This window comes from Zophobas morio, unplaced genomic scaffold, assembly GCF_036711695.1.
Source record: "Zophobas morio isolate AGI-343-1 ecotype UQ-CSIRO unplaced genomic scaffold, CSIRO_AGI_Zmor_V1 ptg000600l, whole genome shotgun sequence".
In the NCBI taxonomy this organism is placed as follows: domain Eukaryota; kingdom Metazoa; phylum Arthropoda; class Insecta; order Coleoptera; family Tenebrionidae; genus Zophobas; species Zophobas morio.
Genome location: NW_026972703.1, coordinates 157,964 through 180,592, shown reverse-complemented (window position 1 = coordinate 180,592; position 22,629 = coordinate 157,964). Strand labels below are relative to the sequence as shown.

General features: G+C 30.2%; 4 protein-coding genes and 1 long non-coding RNA gene across 6 annotated transcripts; 3 read left to right on the top strand and 2 right to left on the bottom strand.

The window, feature by feature from the left end:
* The first annotated feature begins 566 nt into the window (after positions 1-566).
* On the top strand, positions 567-2,442 carry LOC135121527 (uncharacterized). Its single transcript, XM_064045833.1, has 8 exons — positions 567-624; positions 745-835; positions 891-954; positions 1,034-1,112; positions 1,620-1,731; positions 1,861-2,006; positions 2,143-2,219; positions 2,282-2,442. Exons 2-8 carry the CDS (start codon positions 764-766, stop codon positions 2,440-2,442), a joined length of 711 nt encoding a protein of 236 aa, XP_063901903.1. The 5' UTR covers positions 567-624; positions 745-763.
* A 709-nt stretch (positions 2,443-3,151) lies between these two features.
* On the bottom strand, positions 3,152-7,975 carry LOC135121508 (NADPH-dependent diflavin oxidoreductase 1-like). Of its 2 annotated transcripts, XM_064045811.1 has the most exons (20): positions 7,929-7,975; positions 7,742-7,881; positions 7,602-7,679; positions 7,443-7,540; positions 7,197-7,269; positions 6,817-6,918; positions 6,580-6,643; positions 6,345-6,378; positions 6,204-6,271; positions 6,038-6,152; positions 5,869-5,965; positions 5,719-5,818; positions 4,936-5,200; positions 4,802-4,888; positions 4,689-4,748; positions 4,516-4,634; positions 4,302-4,393; positions 4,106-4,243; positions 3,706-3,875; positions 3,152-3,638 (listed from the first exon to the last, which is right to left on the bottom strand). In XM_064045811.1, the coding sequence occupies exons 6-19, from the start codon at positions 6,900-6,902 to the stop codon at positions 3,806-3,808; spliced, it is 1,395 nt and encodes a 464-aa protein (XP_063901881.1). In that variant the 5' UTR covers positions 6,903-6,918; positions 7,197-7,269; positions 7,443-7,540; positions 7,602-7,679; positions 7,742-7,881; positions 7,929-7,975; the 3' UTR covers positions 3,152-3,638; positions 3,706-3,805. The 2 variants fall into 2 exon arrangements, with proteins under 2 accessions (XP_063901881.1, XP_063901882.1); XM_064045812.1 differs by having other exon boundaries at positions 3,706-3,872; positions 7,742-7,959.
* A 7,668-nt stretch (positions 7,976-15,643) lies between these two features.
* Positions 15,644-18,781, bottom strand: LOC135121526 (protein YIPF5-like). The gene is made up of 9 exons (XM_064045832.1): positions 18,747-18,781; positions 18,635-18,680; positions 18,456-18,513; positions 18,279-18,359; positions 18,164-18,198; positions 17,596-17,706; positions 17,099-17,203; positions 16,698-16,774; positions 15,644-15,806 (listed from the first exon to the last, which is right to left on the bottom strand). The coding sequence occupies exons 2-9, from the start codon at positions 18,668-18,670 to the stop codon at positions 15,644-15,646; spliced, it is 666 nt and encodes a 221-aa protein (XP_063901902.1). The 5' UTR covers positions 18,671-18,680; positions 18,747-18,781.
* A 151-nt stretch (positions 18,782-18,932) lies between these two features.
* On the top strand, positions 18,933-21,519 carry LOC135121525 (aurora kinase A-B-like). Its single transcript, XM_064045831.1, has 6 exons — positions 18,933-18,997; positions 19,084-19,216; positions 20,288-20,367; positions 20,728-20,866; positions 21,130-21,278; positions 21,405-21,519. The coding sequence occupies exons 1-6, from the start codon at positions 18,969-18,971 to the stop codon at positions 21,517-21,519; spliced, it is 645 nt and encodes a 214-aa protein (XP_063901901.1). The 5' UTR covers positions 18,933-18,968.
* An 11-nt stretch (positions 21,520-21,530) lies between these two features.
* On the top strand, positions 21,531-22,629 carry LOC135121509 (uncharacterized). Its single transcript, XR_010279019.1, has 4 exons — positions 21,531-21,601; positions 21,653-21,742; positions 22,270-22,357; positions 22,462-22,629. It is a non-coding gene; the product is annotated as an uncharacterized LOC135121509 (long non-coding RNA).

The following is a 22,629-nucleotide window of genomic DNA, read 5'->3' as shown; positions in this document are numbered from 1 at the left end:
ATATATAGTGTATGTAGTTAGTAAGATGACCTTTAGATAATTTTCGAAGATTTCGCGGGTTGCTTATTTACTCTTTACTTTTAATTGGTTTCTGAGTACGTAAAACCATTAAGACCGAAAAAGTGTGAGACTGAAACCGCGAGATTGTGTTTACGCGTAAATGTTTTGATTAGTATAATCTGGATTATAACTTACTCCCGGCTGAGGATTTTTTCGTTTACTTATTTTGTTACATTTCATTTACCTTCGTTATTTGGGTAGCTAATAATAAATTAACTAATTTACAAGTATTTCTTTGTCTTAGCAACGTTGTCATAGCGATACAAGTGTCTTTACTTTATGCATTTGGTATAGGGCCTAGATATGCTGGTGCTGGGTGTAGTTTGCACAGTCACAAGGTGAATTACTGACTTAGGAGCCTTGTAAGGCACACGGTCTTCATTGCACCAACGCAACTTGTCTTGCACGACCGTAGATTGGGTGGCGCCTCTTCTTAAGCTGGCAAGCTTTATTTGATGATGACTTTAGCCAACGAATAGATTTACTTGCAAAACCTGAACGCTTAACTTGGAAATGCGAGCGTATTTTTTTGCGCATACCAGCGGATCAACAGTGCATTCAGGGGTTATACAATAAAGCTAATAGAAATTTTTAGTATACGATAATTTCCTTATATTATTATTTGTACAGTGGAAACTATTAGTTTATAGCAGTTTTTTGTTAAATATATTATTATATGTATAGAGTTTAAAAAATATTATTTATGATTTCCTCTCTTCGTTTACCGGATCCGGTGGGTGTAGTCGATCCTATAATATACACAGAGAACGAAAAAGTAACTCCTTTTTGCAAGCTATTGAGAGCCTTGATCACCTATAAGGTTTCATAAGGATGGACCTGATAATGTCTTTCTACGCAGTAATGGTCGCCATCAAGAGCAAGCTCGAAAATTACGTAAACTATGTCTCATAAAAAAGAGTTTATTGTTCCTTTTTGACCTTGATAGCGTGTTTATCTTAATTTAAAAAAATAGATTTAAAAATTGGGGTCATTAATGAAGCAAAAGGTTCTTGTTATGCAGAAATGGGACAAACAAAAGTTATTTGTGCAGTGTAAGTTATATTTTTGTTTCTTTAACAAGTTTTGCTACGTTATTTATATTATTAGCTCTCCTTGCAACATGTGTTAGACGATTTTATTATTTTGCTTCATTAAAAATTCTTTTTTAATCCTTTACACTTTTTATTTTATTCAAGCCTTATCAACTAAATAATTCCTCTGTTCTTTTCTAACTTTTTTTTTGAAAGCTTTTTTTTGTAAATAATTACTTGTAATGTATTGTTTTTGTCAGAACAATTGGTTAATTGAAACGAGTTGATATCTTTATTTTTTAATTTAAAAAAGATACACTCTTCTTTCATTCTCCATTTTTATTGTTATATATTACTAAACATCTTTATATGTAATTTATTATATTTTTAATATTTTTTATATATAATTAAAACGTCTATATCTACCAATAATTATAATCAATATAATTTGCTTTTAAACTTTATAATGAGCGAGTGTTTATTATAATTAATCTTTTCTTTTTTTTTATAAAAAATTTTTATGAAAAGTTTTGGCCCGCGCGAGTTAACTAAGAACGAATCTTACAGTGATGTTGGGAAACTTTCCTGCGAAGTATACTTTGCAAGTTCTTGCCGTCCGCAACAGAAGTCTATATTTAAAGTAATGCAAGAAATTATATCTTATTATTATAACATGGGAATTTTTGTTTTTAATTTTTTTTGGCTAAGATTTTGATTTCTCTGACGTCTTCATTAAAAATTTTGTATAGTAACTAATAACTTTTGCTAGACGGAAGAAGAAAAAGAGCTCGGAGATCTTTTTGAAAATGCATTATCTTTGAGTGTTCAATTGCATTTGTTTCCAAAATCAGTGATTGAAGTTAAAATAAACTTTATATATGACGATGGCTCTTTTATATCGACTGCTTTAACAAGGTTTAACAAATACACTAATGATCATATATATTATTATTTATTAATTGTCATGTAAAAAATTTAAATAATTAAGTGATTTTTAAAATATATACACAATTATTTAATTACTGTTAGTAATTTATATAATAAAATCCAGTGCGTCTGTTGCACTGGGCCAAGCGGGAATTCAGATGTACGATTTAATTTCTGCGAGTTCGGTCTCGTTAATATCCGGTCTTTTTGAGTTTTCTTATTTTATCTTTTTGTATCAAATACTTTTAATAATTATAAAACAGGCAGCATCTATGTTGATTGCGACAAAAAGGAAGAAGAGCGGCAGGATGGGGCCCTCATGATCGCTGTTATGCCAAACGTTAATAAAGTTGCTACCCTCCTTCAAACGGGATGTCTTTCCCAGGAAACTTTTTGCTGGTATATTTACAAAAATAAATTATAATAGTAGTATTTATAGTTTAAGATTTTATTATGAAAAATATAAGTTGTTTATGAAAATATGAATAGAGTGTAGGAAAAAGTAGACTAACGGTAAAGATATAAAGAAAAGTATATAAAAAAAATAAGAAAAATATTTTTTTTGTAAAACGTTAAACCGGAAAGGAAGGAAAGTAATAAAATAACCAAAAAAAGTTATAATAAACTAATTGTTAAAAAGTAAAGAAATATTGAACTGAAAAATTTAAATACTTGTTAACCAAGTAGAATGCCAACTTTTTTATGTAAACCCACAAAAGTAAAGAAGAGCGCGCCTATAGGAACATCTTTTTTTATTAAAGTAAAAACTTTTCAGTACTGTTTTTATAGTTTTCTGTAGAGAATGTCATAAAAGTTGAGTGAGAAAAGTTAGTAGTTTATTTAATAGTAAAGTAAAAAAATATTCCTAAAGTTAATTATTTTTATATGCTATTGAATAAGTTAAAACACTCGAGTATGTAGAACGGATGTTATATTTAAATATAGTTATAATATAAAAAGTTATTCTGATTGTTACTTTTATAAGTTAATTAATAAAAAAAAATCGTCTAACAATTTTTGCTTAATTGTCTTTGTGTATCCATGAGAATTGTCCTCACTCTAATTTATATAGAGGTACAATAATTATAATATTATTCATGCAGATGTACGAGAAAGCTCTTGATTTAAGCGCTCAAGTTTACACTGAAATGCAAGATGCTCTAAAAGGTTATATGATGACGCAGCAGCAATAAATATTAATATTTTCCTTTGGTTAGTAGTAATCAATAAATTTTCCCGCCAGCATCACTTTCTCTTTTGCTCCACTGCCTCCTTAGTAATTTACGGCGAATATTATATATGTTTACCGGTTTTTAGTTGAATCTACTTAGATCGGCAAGAATGCAGAATCCGTAAAAGTAGGATCTTTTTAAAGGCCTTTGAGTGAATATACTTTTTTGTTAGTACGCTGGTTCCAATTTTTATGGTCACAGTTAATTGTTAAATAGTAGACTACACAGCGTATCAGCGCTTTAATAATAAAAGTAAATAGGGTATCGTTACGTATAAGAAAAAGTAACCCGTAGCGTTATCTTAAGAAATAACCACTTCTCAAAAAATGACGTGTCTTTCTGAGATTTTCACAAAAGTTGAGGTCATTACAGCTAAGGAAATCATAAACTGACGTATAGGGTTATTACAAATAACAAGATAATAGAAAAATGTATTACAGTAGGAAAATCTGTACCTATAAAGCCTATATTGTGTAAAAAAACAATATGCTACTCAGTTAATAAGTTTTTGGAATATTCCCGAACGGTCAACCGGAAGCATTAAATACATTTTTATTACTGAGCAATTATTATATTAGTAGAGAATTCCAAAGGCGGTTCCAAAGTAGTCGAAGCTTCCTTACTGCTAAGCAAGTTAAAAGCAAGGGAGGACTGCAAAGTATGCTTAAGCGATGAACAATGCGACTGCTCACGAGGACAACAGTTTTACTTATTAGCTTAACTTTGGAATATAACAAACTTTTCTGTTTAATACTGTAGACTTTACTTTTATACTTTACATAAACAATAGGTTTATTTTATAGTTTTTATTAATACAAATAACTTTTTTAAATACAAAACGATATGTTACTTTACCAGGTTTCTGTATGCAATCTTCTTTCTTTTCTCATGCGACTCACGTATTCTTCGGCGCTCTTAAGTGTCATTGGACCAAAGAGCTGAATTACTTCCATTAAGGCGTTCATAACGTCTTCCGGCATTCTTCGAGCATTCCTGAAGTATACGATAGTAATTTTAATAATAATAATAATAATAGTACTAATATAACAACCCGCATATGTATACATAAGCGCCTCTGTTTATCAAGTTCCATATATATCGACCGTTTTCACGAATTTTGTGCTGAACGTAAACTTTTAATTCCTATTTTAATATTTAATAAAAGGTTAATGTTAATTGTAAAACTTGTAATGCTAATAAACGACTTTATAGAAAAAATCATGTAAGTAAATATCTATATTTTATAGTAGTAATGAAATATATACCTGATCGCGTGAAAAAGCAGTTATCACGTGCAGTTGACCATTATTAATATATTCTTCCCACTCCTCCCCAAAAAGGTAGTCCTGTGCTTTGTATCGGTTTCCAAATACCAGACAACCAGCTAAACATGATAGTAGTAATAATAATAATGACAATAATTCTAGTAATAAACAACTTTTATTAAACTCAAAAGACCGTTCCTCTATAAAGGCTCTAAAAGGAGCTACTCCCGTTCCTGTATTCATGAGTAACAGCCACATTCTAAAAGGTTATTGACCAGAGGAATACCAGGGCCAATCATTAGAAGTGTTGTAGAGTTATCTTCGGGTAGTCGAAGCGTGCCAGGTTCGACCCAACAGCACTCAACCTTAAACCCTACGACCAATAGAGACTGATAAAAAAAATATTCGCTTAATATATACCGCTTTCTAAAGACTTCATCCAATTGGTGCAGACACCCATTCTTGGCAACAAAAGACTCGTTTTATAACGCACAACTGCATAGCACACGTGAAGTTCACCCACATGCTTCTTCATAGAAGAACAAATGGAGAATGCACGCGGCTCCATCCATCCGAAAACATCAATAACGTATTCCAGCGGTATTCTGCGGCGAAGTGTGGGGAAGTCGCGAAGGACTTCTAACTTTGTTCTTCGGGGACGATGAGCATACGCATAGAGATCTTCCTATCCATTATAACTTTATTAAAATGGCTACACTTTTTCCAGTATTTAAGGATAACACCACGACATTTACAACGTTTTTCACTCATTAATCATAGTAATTGTTTAGGTTTATGGTAAACCCCCCAACGTGCATTCAGCTACTATTTACTTATCTAACTGTTTCGCTGGCCGTAATAAAAAACAAAAAAATTTTAAAATGATATTAGTTTCTCTATGCCTTTCGCGTAATATCCTTGTGAAATACTGTTATATTTTCCGATGGCTACATACGCCTATAACTCTGCCTTATACATTTAAGTTCATAACAATAAAATAGAAAAAAGGGGCTATCGTAATATATAAGATAACATAGATTCGTACAGATTACGTTTAATTGACGAGCAATTAATATTCTTATAATAAATTATGTATAACCGTCATTTTCATATATTAGTAAAAAACTCTTGGTAGTCACATATAAAAGGTAATATACGTTATAGAAAGTAAAACAAATATCGTATAATGATAAAGCCGCTCACGAGGTTTGCAGGAAGCGAAAGTTCCAAAAGCTTTTCGCGTTCGTGTGACGCCGTGGCAAAGTGAGAAAGAAGTTCAAAAAAATATCGAGTGGGCCTCCCGCTTCGTCAGTATTATTATGTAATTATTATTGTTATAAAAGATAACAAAACTTGAAATCCAAATATTTTGTAAAAAGATCCCTAATAGTGCATAACGTAGGACTTTTCCTTGGAGAAGAAAAAGTTACTCTGTTATTTGCATTGATCCCTATATAATAACGTTTAATAATTAATAATAATAATAATAATACTAATAATAATAATAATAATAATAATAAACCCAAAAAGTCGATAAGATAATCAACACTCTCCATAGAATTTTCTGGTTGAACCAATAGCAGATCGCCAGGAGTATAGCTTAAAGTCTCTGGAATACTGAATACTATTTTACGAACCTTTCATTATTATTTATTAAAAAAATTCGCAGAGAGAAATAATAAGGAAACCTCTTGGAAGTGGTGTTCTTTCGTTGTCCTTTCGTTTGATACAACGTTAACCGAAAAAGTAGCTTGCGCTTCGTACCATTAATAATAATAATAACAATAATAACGGTAACAACAATAATAATAATAATAATTAAACATTACCGTTAACAAAATTTTCACTTTTAAGAAATAAATTCTGTTATAGATAATTTAAAATATATATAAGCAAAAAATGCCTACATTAGCGCAAACAGTAATAGAAAGCTAAAAGAAATGCAACGAATAATAAGAGAACAATGGCGAATCTCTATTTAACAAAAAAAATTCAAAAAAAAGACGTCACTTCAAAGACCAGTAAAAGGACATAAAATTTAAATTAAAAAATAAATTCCAATACTGAAAAGTTATTGGGTAACTCGACATCTTCAGTTAACGCTGTTAATTTCGTAAATGGCTCCATCCTATAATAAAAGCCCAACGATATTAAACGACAAAACATGTATAAGACCGTCGAAATGCAAAAAAGAAAAAAAAAGCAACAAAAACTCCAAAAAAAAATTATCTTTTAACCTAAAATAAATTAAAAGCCCACTAGAGTTCTAACAAATCCTTTAATAAATTATGTGTAAAGTACAAAATATCAGGCTCCATTGGTTGTGAGCCGTGTGGTGGCGGAAACGACAGGTGGAGGGCTTTCAAAACTCCGTCCATCCAAGGCATCAAAGCACCATAAAAACTTTATAGCATATAGAGTTAAAAAATACCAAAAATTTCAAACAAAAAAAATTAATAAAAATAATAGAGAAGAGTATAACTAAACTATTTAGTATAATTTGATTATAACAAATACAATAATTATTTTATATAGTAATAAGTGAAAGTTTGTAAGTTAGTATAACCAAAGAAACACATACAAAGTTGTTATAATTTATAAATTTAAAGTAAAATTTAATAAAGTAAATAAAAAAGTAAAAGAAATAAAAATATTATAACAAAAACATTAATGAAAGTGACCCGTTATAATTTTGATCATCACCAAGGCCCCTTTGAATAAATTTCGTGAGCTCCCAACTGTAGAAGCCGGTTTCTTAAACGTTTAGCAACATAATTATAACTTTATGGAAAAATTCAATAAATAGAAAAAGTTTTTATCTGAATTAAATCTTTAACAAAAAAGGTTATTTAGAGCTGTAAAAACTAATATATGTATGTTAGTTACAATATAAAAAATTTAAGGAAGAGAAAATACAAAGCTAATACCACTTATAAGAGGAATCTCCAAGCCCAAAGACCGAAAAGTGAAGAGTACTAAGGTAATCTTTGGATAAGTTTGCTCGAAGTAAATATTTCCAAAACTTCTATGTATGAAAGAAAATTTAGATTTCTTTTTTTATTTTATTTTAAAGATAATATGGTTACGGTCATATTGCGAGGTTCTTGGCCTTGACCTGCGGTTGAAACCACAAAAAGGGCCAACTTTACCCGTAAAAGTTTTTCCTTAAAAGTTTTTTTAAGTGCTTATAAAATAAAAGATTTCAAAAAAAAATTATTATACTTACGACACTGAACTCGTGCAAACCATAAATACAAACATCATACGAATTTCGCTTCCCAAATCTACCAATCTCGTAGGCAACCTCTCGAGCAGTCCCAGTTTGCGAGCCATACAAAATTAATAGATTTGTGCAAAAAGAATTTTCTAAGTTTATCATAGAAAGCTCAATAATCGAAGCCAAAAAGTACCACCGTGGCTAAGATCAGTACGTTGGTTCAAAAGGTTCGTGACCCAAAACCTAACCGCTTGCAAATGCAGTGGGACTACAAAGATACTTTTCTAATAATAAGCCTCTTTGTAGGAGTATTAATTCCTGTTAGCACATGACCACCACATTTCCCTAAAGCTAGCTGATAAGCGCAGAAAATGCGCTTATTATAGGAGTAGAGGTCGACGTGCTTGAAATGCGTAACATACTTTTTAACCTTGCAGAAACATATGTAGACGATAATCACAGTGGTAAAAGACTTGTTAGTAATTTTTTTGTTCCTAAATAAGTAAAAGGAGCGTTGATGGCAATTAATTTGTCAATTAACTTAAAAATATTATGGTTAACAGCTATATATGCGTTAGTGTTATAACTCATATGCTTTACTGAAAAAAATATTTCGTAAAGAAGTAACACTTCTATTAAAAAGAGGAAATTTTGTCATATTATCGGTTAATAGCCTAATCAAAGAGAATACAAACCAAGAGCCGTCAAGAAAGTAGGTCGAATAGGATAAAGTACTTCGCGTCGTATTACTAATAATTTTTTTGGTATTTGAGGATTGCTTCACCTCACAATCCTTTCATAGTTTGTTTAACAAAATTACCAGTTAAATATTATTTGTAAGTAGTCCTTTAGACTTAAAAATACACAAAATTTGCAATCTTATCTGATTATAATAACGGTATTATTTATATACCAATTAACTTTTAGCTACGCAAGTAACAGTAGTAAAGAGGACATGCTCAACACAACCACTATTGATTAATGGAACCCAAAAAATTAGTAACAATTTAAATGAGATGTAAACGTTGCAAATTAACACACTATGTAGTTTAGTTATTTAAAGTATAATAATATCTTTTCTACTGTTCATAAGAATAAAATTTTTAGAAGCTAAGTGAACATAACTCGTGCAAATATAACTAAATGCGTTTCAAAGCATTCATGTTTACCTCAACATTGGAGTAAACTCTCAGGGATCAAATATTAAATATAATAACACTGTAAAGACCTACCGAATGTAATGGCCTTGACAATACCAGAATTTTGAAATATTAGCTCTTAAGTTTCAAAGTGTATTTATTTATATAATTTGAAGTAGAAAGCAAGAACAATATTGGGCAACGAGTGAGTCCTACTCTCTGAACCAATAGTTTGCACGAGGGTATTAAGGCCCTATATTAGATTGCAGTTTAAATAAAATACTTGGATCGAGAAATATTATTGTTAAGAAAATACATATCCTTACAAAAACAGACATCCCGTACATGACAACTTTGAACCAAATAAATTTACCTCGCAGATTGGCAGTACAACTACCAGGAGAGCTTAAACGATTTTGAGGCTAATATCAAACTCATAAATAAGGTTCTACAATATTGGTAGTAAAAAACAAAAATGCCAACAATCAGACTAATAAGAAAAAACACACAAGGAATACAAATTATGGAACATATAAAACAAGCCCTTCCGTCAATCCTATTATAAAAACAGACTATCTCATTCCCAAAGCAAATTGCGCATATCCAGAAAACAGTACTATAACAACCTCAAATTTCTTTTTTCTAATCAGAAATCTATTATACAATTAAAAATTGAGGTTAAAAAACCTCTTACATTGTCTATCAGCTAATTTTAATTAAAAAATTCATATCTAAACCTTATATTTTAGCCAAGATTAAAAAATTTCGTTTTATATCGCAAAAAACAACTGGAAGCACCACCAATATTTAACACTTTGGTCAATGTAAATTCCCTTAGGAACTTTTAAATATGCTTCAATTCTTCACCAATATAAGAGTTTGATCCCCTATCCTTTGTTTTATTGTTTCATTCCATTACGTTATCAGCGCCTAGCCGCCACAAAGCTAAGGATCTTCAGCTACGTTTATACGAATCTTTTTTATCTTTCCTTTCAATTTTTGACTATATATATTATATTGGCATATAAATCTTCTTAATTATTTCTCTTTTTCATATATAGATAATTTTTCCCGAATTATTTTTCTTTATATTTTTTACCGCTAACTTAACCTCCTTTTATTACTCGCTGACACTATATAGTATATTTATAATTATGCAATACCAACTCAATTCTTTTCTACTGCAACATGGGGTGGACATTCTGCGGTATGTTTCACCATTATGTCAATGGTTAATAGACATAAAGTTAGCATTAACTACTCAAGAGGTTCATGAAATATTCTTCCCTAATTAAAAAATGGAGAACCTGAACTCATTTCTTCAGAAAAAATTAAAAAAGCGGATGTTGGAATACAAGTGATAATGTACAGTCTACGTCCTGGGATTAAGTCAAGAATTGGAGTTACGAGTGACCGCTCCAGAAAAAGTGATTCAAAACGCTAAAAAAGTGTTTGGAAGGAACTCACTAGTAACCTTCACGAGCAAAATACTGAAATATATGTCATGCATGTAAGAGAGATACGAGTCCATACAACACTTCGCCTAGCGTTTAATCCACATTTCAAGTCAAATAGAAGAACAGTGCACAGTCAAGAGAGTGTTACCTCATATTGGTGAAATTACGAACACAAAACCATAGCCCTTATACTAGCTCTTATACCCATATTTAAAGTGTCTCTAGGGATGATGGACTTAGACTTCGTAGTACTAAACGTCGTGGCCATTGCTGTATTATCGTGCTGATGTCCATTTACAAGAAATAGTTCATTCTCTTCTCTACCTTGAACAATAACCTTGTCTTTCTTAATAAAAACTATTATTTTTAAAATAGAAATCATATCCTTTTTCATTTAATTTACCTACAGAGATCAGGTTGTCCTTGAAAATTTTGTCATAAATAGCTTTACCACGATCTAAAAATTTCAAAAACCGGTTTGGTAAGTCACAGGGCTACCATGTATTAATATCGTGTTTAGGCATCAATCTTTAATAAAATAAGGATGGGCCTAGTCTCAACAACCATTTTTATCCCTGGGTAATTTCGGAAAGTTATAATTTAAGTTGTGCCATGATTTTCTTGTTAAGGCAGCCTTTCTATGTGCTAATTTTTTACAAAAATGGCATTTTTGTTTAATGTATGGAATTGAGAACTTAAACATTGGTACGTTGTCCTGACAGACTTTGCAGAAGGGCGCTCGGTCTTTAAAAAATTTGGAAGTCTTTTTTTTCCCATGTAAGTTTGTTAATTACAGAATGCATTTAGAAATAAGGCGTTCAATTTGTTTTCAACTTCATGCCTGTTTTCCATTTGTAAAAAGGCATTAATTGCAAAACGGTAATCCAAGTTTTCTGGTTTAATACTGTAATATTGTTCTAGTGATATTACATCGTATTTAAAATCTTCTTCAACCCTGTGAGTAAAGGCTATGATTTTATGTGTTCGTAATTTCACCAATATGAGGTAACACTCTCTTGACTGTGCACTGCTCTTCTATTTGACTTGAAATGTGGATTAAACGGTTGGCGAAGTGTTGTATGGACTCGTATCTCTCTGACTTGCATGACACATTTTTCATGAATTTTGCTCGTGAAGGTTACGAGTGCCCTTCCAAATGCTTTTTTAACGTTTTGAATCACTTGTTCTGGAGCGGTCACATGTAACTCTTCAATTCTTGACCTGATCTCAGGATGTAGACTGTACATTATCACTTGTATTCCATCTGAACCATGTCGATTGATCTTGGTCTCGTCCGAAAAATTACTTTTTCCCAGTCAAAAATGGACCAATTTTCGTACTTCGCAAATACGAAATCTTAGTCGCTTGGGACGGTTTGTCAAAGGGGTTTAATTAACTTTTTTTTTCGCATGGAGACCAGCAGAATGCAATGCTCTCGATACGGTCGATCTTAAAACTGGTCCATCTAATGTTGTATCTATGGTTTTTGAAGCTTTCTGTGCAGATTCAATTGCGCCCAATGTCACTTGTCGTACAAGTCGAGCTACATCTCGGTTTTTCAAGCTCTTAGGATGCCCAGGTTCATTGCAAGGACGATTTGGAACATATTGAGATTTGATCCGGGATATTGTGGCCTTATTGACACCCACATTCACTAGCTAGGTAATGGAAGGCATGCCTTGATCTACGACATTTTGTATCATTTTCTTTATCGATTGAAAAAAAGATTACGCATTATTAAATTAAGTTCTCTCAATAAGCTGTCTTTTATAGTCCCTCAAACGCTTTAAAAAAAAACCCCATATGACGGAGTAATTATGAAAATTTCGTGCTAAAGATTGAAAATTTTGCACGAAGGAGGGTCACGTGCAAAATCGTTTCAATCGACACTTAAACTTTAAAATGCGATAGACTTAAGTAAGAAAGCAATTCCTCTAATTAAATAAATCTCAATCTGAACTTATATATCTATAAGGGATCACTTTAACGAATTATTAATTAAAGCGTTATAGAATTTTTACAAAAAAATTTAAAGCATAGAAACAATTTTGAATGATAGAGTATTTTGTTGAGGCCGTTCCTATTTAAAATGTTCATTTTAGAAGAAAGAGGTTTCTCCACAAACTAGCGTATACTACTGGTTAGAAACAAGTTGGACTACATGTGACTACAACTATGGAGAATTACTTGTCTCCGGGAGCTTAGTTCAATTAAAGATTAACCTAATGATGTGTATGGTTACAAAGGAGCGATACACTATGGGGGTATTTAGGATAATTTTTATAGTATTATAGATAGTTATTTAACGAGGCTGTATATATTAGTTTTTTTAGTAATATGGTACATATGCAAAAAGATTTGATCTGTGGAGAGCAAGACTTGCTGTCTGCGTCCCAAATAAACTTTAAGGACACTAAAAAGGATTTCTTTACTTGCTCATTTTGTCAGAAAACATTATGGTTAACTGTAAATTTTTTTGAACAACATGTAAACGAGTGTCTTATAAAGGAAACAGGTAAACTTTAAAAGGATTCGCTACAAAGCTATATTAAGTATATTAACCTAAGAGTTTTAAAAGTAAACTTATTGTGTTTTGCAAGTTAACTTTACTGTTCAAAATAATTATAATATACTGTATTTAGAACGAGGAGGATCTTTGCTCTGTTTAGTTTGCGGATTGGAGTTGGGGCTCTACGATTTCGAAAGTCGTCAGAAGCATATGAATTTTTGTCTTGATAAATATACTATAGAAGAACCATATCAGGACAATCCTTGCCTTATGAAAGCTTTTGCTTCAAAATCTTTATCTTCTAAGACAAAAACCGTTATGTCACTCATCAGTGATATTAAGAGTTACAAAATTTTGCCTATTAGTTGTTCTGATGCCCTACAAGAAAACGTTGAAACTTTAAGAAACTACAATTCTGTGAGAAAAGAAAAAAATTATTTAACTTCTTGTGCTTTTTGTCAAACTAAACTTCCTGATTGTCCTACTCAGCAGGCCTTGCACTTTGAGTTATGTTATTTCAACAACAGTACATTTGTTCAAACATTTGGCAATTTAAACGGTAGGGAACTGAAAGAATTTATTGAAGAAAAAAAGGCGACTAAAATATCCCCACTTGAGGGAGATTTTACGGTAAACTATTTGGACACTGTTGAAAATAGTTTAAAAGAAAGTAATATTGTTAGCCATATTTGTCGAATAGGTAGTAAAACACACGTAGACAAAAAATTAAACAATCCTATTAGTAAAGTTAAGCTATCAGACTACTTTGAACTTGTTATAAAAGAAAGCTGCAAAGTAATTCAGGGCAGTTACAACCGTTCTATTGTAGATAACTGCGGAAAATCTATTCTCACGAGTTATCATTCGGCTGATCATAGGTAAGTTAACTACTAAATTGTTTGCAATGAAAAAATTAACTTTTTTTTCCTTTATCACTCACGAACTACTACTATATTGTCTTTACTTAGAAAACCCACCAATAAATTTAACAATAATAAGAATTGCAATTTTAAAACATCAAAGGTATCCTACTTTAAAAGTTGACCATTATTTTTGCATATTTGACTTTTATATCTGAAATACTGGATTTTAATGTTATTTTAATTTAATATGTTAGCAGAGACACTACATTTACTTATATATAGAGAAAGAAAAAGCATAAAGTCCCACCTCTGCCCCATATCTACCCTCTTTTTATTCTCAGTGACGAACAAAAGTCTGAGTATATTAGAAAACGAGCTAATAAACTTGTAAGCGAACACATTTTTACGAGACCAAAAGACGTTGCAGCTGATCTCGGAAAACTGCCTAAAAGCCGTTTAAATTTAATTCACGGGTTTGTTGGTTTGCTTTAACTTAATATTTGACGTCGGATATTTGTCTTTATTACGTCATTTTAACAGCGATTATACAACTTCTTTTAGGTGTACTTTTTTTCACTTGCATTGTTAGCTATTATTAAGTGAATCTTGTAGAAATATAATAATTTAACAAAAAAATTGCAAGTTAATATATCAGGGTATTTAGCGATGCTTAGGATTTTTTTCTCTTTTCAATCAGTTATATTAACTTATTTTTTGCTATAAACACATCCTTTTATTTTTCGTATTTTATCTAACTATTAGTATATAACTTTTATTAAAATTTAGCTCGAGTGTGGATGCTTTCACTTTCACTTAATAATGAAGGTAATTCGGAGTTAACTACCATCAGTTAAGAAACCGCCTATATATATTTTGTTAGATAGCTAGTAAGTTTTGCCTGTATGATTATTATATTAATAGAAATATTTCATTTTATAAATAAATTATCTGATTGTGCATCTTTTGAAGACTATAACTTTCAGTAGTGTTGTTAGTATCAACTTATAAACTTTGTAAGCAAAGATTTTTTAGGAAGTTTTTTGAACGCTTATGCAGTTTTGCCACTTATTTTAGAAAATATAATTATTTCTTACGAGTTAATTACAAAATAACACGCTTAATTTTGCATCCTTTTGGTCTTTAAGTTTTCTGTCGACGCTCAATACAACTTTGAACGGGTTATACTACTTGTTCCAACTTTAATATGTACTTTCCTGCAACCTCTAGAGGGCTTTCGACGAGTTTGTTTACAGTCTGTAGATCTATTGATTTTTTATAAGTTATTGCCACATTTAGTCCTTTCTTGCACGGCACATGTCTGCTCCGCAAAAGGTTATAGCCCACGTGATAATTTAAAGAGTATCATGTGTTATTTAAAAAAATTTTCTTCTGAGGCTTTTGAGACTTTTTTATAGTATGAAGTTCATACCTTTAACAAATCTTAGATATTGAAATTGTTTATAACATAAACAGTTCAATCTTTTTATAATTTAAAATATATATACTTTATATTATTAAAGATTGTAGTTTCCTCGCATATTTTAAGTCTTTATAACTATTTAAATGTGCCTACAATTACTTTTTATAGAAAAATATACTTTCTATATAAGATAAATAGCAACATCTAAGAACTTCTGTGTGATTTTCTTAACGATATGATCTTTTGTGCTTAATCTATTTTATAATTATGAAGCCCGAAGTTTATTTAAAGGTTTTTGGAAATATATTTTGTGATCTAGTAGAGAACTATACAAGTTGCAAGCCAGAAACCTGATAAGAGCAATAAGATGTAAAATATTATCGATAGTTAACTGCTTAAGCTTTGATAGTTGACGACAAATAACACAATTGTTTAGTTTTTGTCTTATATTACTTTCGTAGAAAAGCCAAGTTCTGCCAGTATCTAAAATTTTTCACAAGTTCCATACAAAAAAAATTTTTTTTTAATAAATAGTCATCAAGGCGAACACGGCATACACCAAAACGCACGGATAAGCGATCAGCAATCTCTGTTCTTGTAGGGAAAGAATCTGAACGAATATTCTCGACGCAGAAATGGCGCACCAAAGAATCGAGAGTCCCGCTAAAGTTAGTCCAAACACGCCCCTGCAAAGAACGGAGCATTATTATTGCTTAAAAGCAACCTATTAAGCTGATCATAGTAAAGAATTGTGCGATTATGATTTGGATCTGTAGCTTAAAAGAAATAAGGCTATACATAAAAATAATAATTAATATAATTATTAGACAATACAGTTAATATTATAACAGAAGCTTTACTTTAAATCCACTTTTCAGCGAGTTTTTATAAGCAATACCTAAACTCTAGCTTTTTCCATGACGATAGTACAACATAAAAAAGTTAAAATTATTAAGATTTTGCTTTTTTACTCATTAATGGTTCTGTAACTTACGTTCCATATATATACGTATGTGCGATTTCCACTCAGACGGAGGTAAAAGGAGCAAAATATTTTTATAAAGTCAAATAGAAACTAAAAATGGACAATTTTTTTCTATTAATAGAATTTAAAATTCTACTCTCCTGAAGTAAATTCTTAAAGTTCAGGTCAGTAATATATATATACAATTTGAAACCGCAGCAGGAATTTATTACTTTTTGAAAGGTTTTGAAAATGTTTAAGAAAGAGACTTAGAAGGAAAGTTGCGATATTGTTGAGAAGAAATTACTTATAAAAAGGCGCTTGCTTGCACACTGTTTATAAAACGTTCCTTTACTTAAAGCGGCTAACAACTTCGCTACTAATAAGTGTGCTTTTTTAATAATTATGAATTAATAGTTTAATAACATTTTTAACTTTTGCGCTTTCGTATAGTTGGTCATAAATGTAATTAATAACTGCTGACTAGAAGTTTATATCTATAATATAATTGAAAATATATGGATTTTTTTTACAAATTAGTTAGCATAATTTTTGTATATCATAAAACTATAAAGTTGTAGAAGTATAATATAAAATATTATAAATATTTTACTTTAAACTCCAGAAGATTGAAAAAGATGATAAGAGGACCATTGGCAGTAGGGAGTAGCCCAGCACGCTACAGGTACACTAATAAGGGAGATATATAAAAAGAATTAGTAAAAGAGTTTCAGTAGAGTTAAAATAAACTAACGCAAAAAATTGTGTAACGAAGAAATTTCTTTAATATGCTATAGAGTACAGGAAAACAACTAAAAGAGAAAAAGTTATATTCCAACAGAGCATCGAATATTGATAGTAACGAAAAAGTTATATAATATTAATTCTCAATTTAATTCGCGATAATAAAGAAAAATGAATAAAAGCCAAATTTTATAACCTTTAGTAAAATCCTAAATTATGAAGGTTATGTAGTACAAAAACTTTTTTTATATTTATAAAAATCAAGAAAACCCAAATTGAGATTCCGTTAAGGCTCATTAAGTTTAGAAGTGCCCACGTGCAAAATGAACCGATCACGCCAACGCCGTAGATATAACCAAAGTGCAACTTCCCGCTCTAATAATTTTATAGTTTATATTAGTATTATAGCTGTAAAAACGATCCACAGTTTTAAGAAAAATAAATTATTTTTGGTAATCAAATTATTATGCTCCTTTGTTATACTTTTTTTAATTAAATTTTTTCTTTTGCACAATACATAGTAACACTAAAAGTTATCAAAGTGGATTTACTTTATCCAGAAGAGTGTAAAGATATACAATATAAGAAAAAAGAAAAAGTTAGTAAAAAACGCTTTATATGAAATCAATTTTAATTTTAAATTTGATTTTCTATAACTGGCAATATATATGGAAACCACAATTAACAGACTACAAACTTATATATAATATATAGTAGATTTATATGATACGGTACTAATATGACTATCATCAATATACGAACTATACGAGGAGCAGGAAGGCTCCGTAAGCCAAAATAAAGAACAAAGGTCCAGCGACATCGGCGGTGTCCATCAGGTGAGCGTCCACCGTCACAAAAGGATTAATTACTACTAAAGCCTGAAAAATATTATAAAATTAAAATATACTTTCGGAAAAATAACTGAATCTAGAACGAAAGTAGTAAAGCAGATAATAAGTTCTAATTGACTATTAAAAAAAATATAGATAACTTGTACCACAGAAAGGATGTAAGCGAAATTAACGGAAATATAAATAAACTTAACTAACAACTACAAATAATAATACATTTTAAGTCGTTCAAAAGAGATAATAAAAAATATTGTCGAGTGAAGCAACAAGCAAAGTTAAATTCTTTTCTAAATAAATGTACTGCGTAAATTTAATAATAAAAATATTAAACTAGTACGAATAAGATTTAATAAGAAAGGAAAGCTCGTGGGATAAGTTATAATAAAGAATAGAAGCTTTAAGCAATAACTGTTTACTCCTTAAAAATTGTGTTAGTATAACACAACCAACTAACAAAAAGGGTAATCAGTTTATTTAATAATACTTTTCGTTTTATTTGATCAGGATATATTTCCAGCTCTAAATAGTATGATAGTAAAATTTGAATTAGTACTTTTGTTTACAAAAAATTAAATTAAGAATAACTTTTTACTCGATACCTTCAAGAAGTGGAGGTTCATAAGTCTCAGAGTAATTTATAGCATTCCTAGTGGGACCTGGTGTTAAGTTCCCTTTAAAGTCTACAGATTAAATATTTTTTAATTAAGATTACTGAAATATAAAAAAAGTTATTGCTGTTAAACTTAATTACCAAAGTTTTCAAAGAAAAATCCTACCTGAAGATTGGTTTAAGCTGGGAAATACCTCTTCATATGTTCCGGTGAAATCCTGGAACTAATAAACATAAAGTAAAGTTTTTTAAAAACAAGGTTTCATATAATTTTTTTGAAAGAATATCAAATAGAATCTTTATAAATAGCTATGATAAACCATCAAACATATATATTCATATAACTGTCAGATCATAAGAATAGCCCTCCTCCTGAAGCATTGCTTCCTTACTATAAATACGTAGTAATATTTAATAATATTCATCTTTTTATTACAAACTAAAAGCTGGCCGAAACCTGCAAGTTTCTTGAAAATTCCCACTTTTGTACAAAACCCCCGAAAAACCAATTTTATCAGCCAAGTGTTATTTATTAGTACTTGAACTGTTGAGAGTTATGCTTAAAATACATAGAGTGGGCTTGCTAATACTTATTTACAAACAACTAAAATATTAAATAACAACTTTACTTACAAAAGAACATACTATTATTAAAATATATATAGAAATAGTTTTTTAAATGCTTAATGAAAGTAGCCCCTCGCCAAAGTAAAAAATCAACTAGTTACTTGCTCTTATTGCTTTATAATATATAAATATGTTCACATTAAAAATATTTTTTTAACTCTCCATAGAAAAATAAACGGGCTTCCGAAGTCTAATTGGTGTTTTAACGACTTTGAAATTGGCAGACCTTTAGGAAGAGGGAAGTTTGGCAACGTTTTCCTTGCCAGAGAAAGACGAACAAAGTATATAGTTGCTTTAAAGGTTATTTCCTAATTTTTTCCTTTATTTCTTATTCCAGTTTACTTATTCTTTTTTAAGTTTATTGGGCAACTTTGCTTTTTATCTTTCTGTACCTATATACTGCTTTACAACCTTTGTATAGTTCATTTAATATTATATATTTACTATTCTAATGAAACTGTTTTTTAAGCTTATGGAATTTATTTCTTATAAAAACTTAAAATAACCATTGGTTAAAATGGTAATTAGTGGTATAAAAAATTTAGGCTCGTAAGAGGTTATAAATATTTACAACATCAAAATGAAGTATACCATAAGAATATTTCCTCTGTAATAAATTGAAAATTTTCTGTCTTTTTGTTTAATACATTTGTGAATAGTTTTTAACTTTTACAAACAACAATAATTAATTTGTTAAATATTCATAATAATTTACTCATTTTTAGTCCTTAAAAGTTAAATAATTAAGTTTTTGTTTTAATAATAAATTATAAAGATTCATCTAAACTTCAATCCTTTAAAATTTTATTTAAAATTGTTAACAGAGTCAATTGTATGATAATCTCAAAAGATTGCTTATCGACTTTTTTAATAAAAGAGGGCATCTATAAGTACTAGCAACAATAATCTTTTTTCTTTTTACTTTAAACTTTTTATCTTGTAGTCAACATCCTATGTTACCCTGAATGGTTTAACATCAATTCAAAAGTAACTTTTAACAATTAGTTCCATTTTTTTTTTTTGTCTTAAGAGATGTATAAAAAATATGTTTGTTTAAAATTTAGATTCTGCCATAATTTAATAAGTTTTTGGTGTAAATTTTTGTCTTGCAACCTCAAAAGTTTTATATGTTTAGTTTACTTTAACAAAATTTACTGGTTGAAGTTTAAACAAAAAACTTTTTCTTGATTATTTTAGTATTTCGTAACACTTGAAGTTTTTTCAGTTAGTCTGATATTTTTTATAGTAAATAAACTTTAAAATTTACTAAAAAACCTTTATTGCTTGTTTCTTGTAGTAGGTAATGCCATATTATAAACTAACTAGAATTTTATTTGCGCTTTTATAACTATATATAAACATTACTTTTAGGTTTTGTTTAAATCCCAACTGCAGAAGGCCGATGTAGAGCACCAGCTGCGTAGAGAAATTGAAATTCAGTCTCGCTTACAGTAACTTATTTTAAAGACGAATTGCCGTCGAATATTTTCTTAATTTTTATATATTTACTAATTTTTTTGCTTTTGCGCAAAGTTTTGTTCTATCAATCGCACATGCAGACTTTTCTTATATAAATATTATTTTTGGAAATACGATATATACATTTTATTTTTTTTAATTTTTTGTGTATAACGTAATATCTTATAGTTGATCATTTTAAAACTCGTACTTAAGCTGATATCGATTTCACTTTTTATAAAGTTTTATTGCTTTAATTATTATGAGGTTTAGAGCAAAAGTGATAAAAATTTTGGCTATATATAACTTTTTTCTCTATATTTTATTAATTATGACATTGTTGTTCCACCGAGGCATCCTCATATTTTGAATCTACTCGGCTGGTTTTATGACGACCGTAAGATTTACTTGATCCTTGAATATGCTCCACGCGGCGAACTTTATAAAGAGTTGCAACTTTACGGAAAGTTTCCCGAAAACAGAGCAGCAAAAGTAGTTTTATTATTATTACGCAAAACAGGCTGGTGTTACCGGATTGATTATTTATCATATTAATAAACAGTAACGCCGTTGAAGTTGATTTTATACTTCATAAGAATTTATAATGTTTTGTGAATGGTTTTTACGGCATTATAAAGTCTAGAACCATTTTAAGCACTATAAAAGTGTACAAAAGTTTAAAAACTTTACTTAAACGTGCGAAACTTAATAGCTTTTTTCATTTACTACTATTAATTGACTATAAAATACTTCAGTATATTCGACAATTGGCCGAAGCGCTCATCTTCTTGCACAAGGAGAAAGTGATTCATCGAGATATTAAACCAGAAAACTTATTACTGGGGATCAACGGCGACTTGAAAATTGCCGATTTTGGTTGGTCCGTGCACGCCCCTTCCTCGAGGTAGCAGCTTTATAATGTTTTTTAGTACTTAAAAAAAGGAAATAAACATCATTAAGAATAGAAAGGGCAGTAGTATAGGTGTTTTCTCCAGCGACCATCGTTTTACTTTTTTTTGCATCTCGACAGAAGAACAACGCTGTGCGGCACTCTCGACTATCTTCCTCCCGAAATGATAGAAGGCAAAGCACATGACGACAAGGCATTGTCATGGCTAAAAATCATGAGACTATTTACAAATTGACCTCATAAAAAAGGTGGACTTGTGGAGTTTGGGTGTGTTGTGCTACGAATTTCTGGTGGGCGTTCCACCCTTTGAGACGGAGGTGGGCCTCTTCGATAGTATCTTTGCTCGTCTCTTATACCTTCCTTTCCAGGACTCGAGAGCTACCTACAAAAGAATCAGCCAAGTAGACTTGCAGTTCCCGCCGAGCGTCTCCGAGCTCGCCCAAGATTTAATCTCTAAGGTGATTGGTTTCGCCATTCATTACCGACAATATTTCGATTCTGCCAGCATTATTTTTGGAACATTTTGACAATTTACTTTTATTCAAAGTTTACTGAAATTTTTTTGAACGCACAGTAAAAAGGCTGTTCATATCGCGCTTTAATGCTGTACTATTTTATAACCAAGTATAGCAGTTGATGTAGCAAACCAATTATATTTAAGATTAATAGCGTACATCATGGTCTTCGAGGGTTAAATATTGTCAAGTTTAACTATTATACCGTTATGTGTTTATATTTAACTTTTATTTCTGTTCGTATGCAATAAATTTTTTAGTTTTCTTAAGTAAACTATTTTAACTACACACTTATTATATATTAAATATTTATAATTACAATACTCGAATAATTAAAGATTGACTATATTATATAACTATTTTTAAATAATTTCCTAGTATATTTTTCCTTGGAAATTTACGTATAAAATCTATTCGAAGTTCCTTTTCTTTCACGTGACATTTTTAGTTAAAATTAATTTTTTTTGCAGCTTTTGAAAAAGAATCCTGCCGAAAGACTTTCCCTTGAAAACGTTCTAAAGCACCACTGGATAGTGCAAAATACCTAAAAATTAATTGGTAACAAAAAATTATTATCTTATATAAAATATTATCGTTCCCTTTCCATCCCATCTCTTAGCCCTTTTTTAGATTTTATTAACTTTTTTTATGTGACATTGCAGCTTTTGTTTAGCAAACTTTTTTTTGAACTGACGAAATGCTGCGTAAAAAAGATCTGAAGTACTTTCGCTGCTTTCATCTCGAGAATTAGCCAAGTTTGTTACGCTGAAAGAGATTCGGCCAAACTTAATTTTTTTAATGACCAACAAATACATAAAGGAATAAAGAAC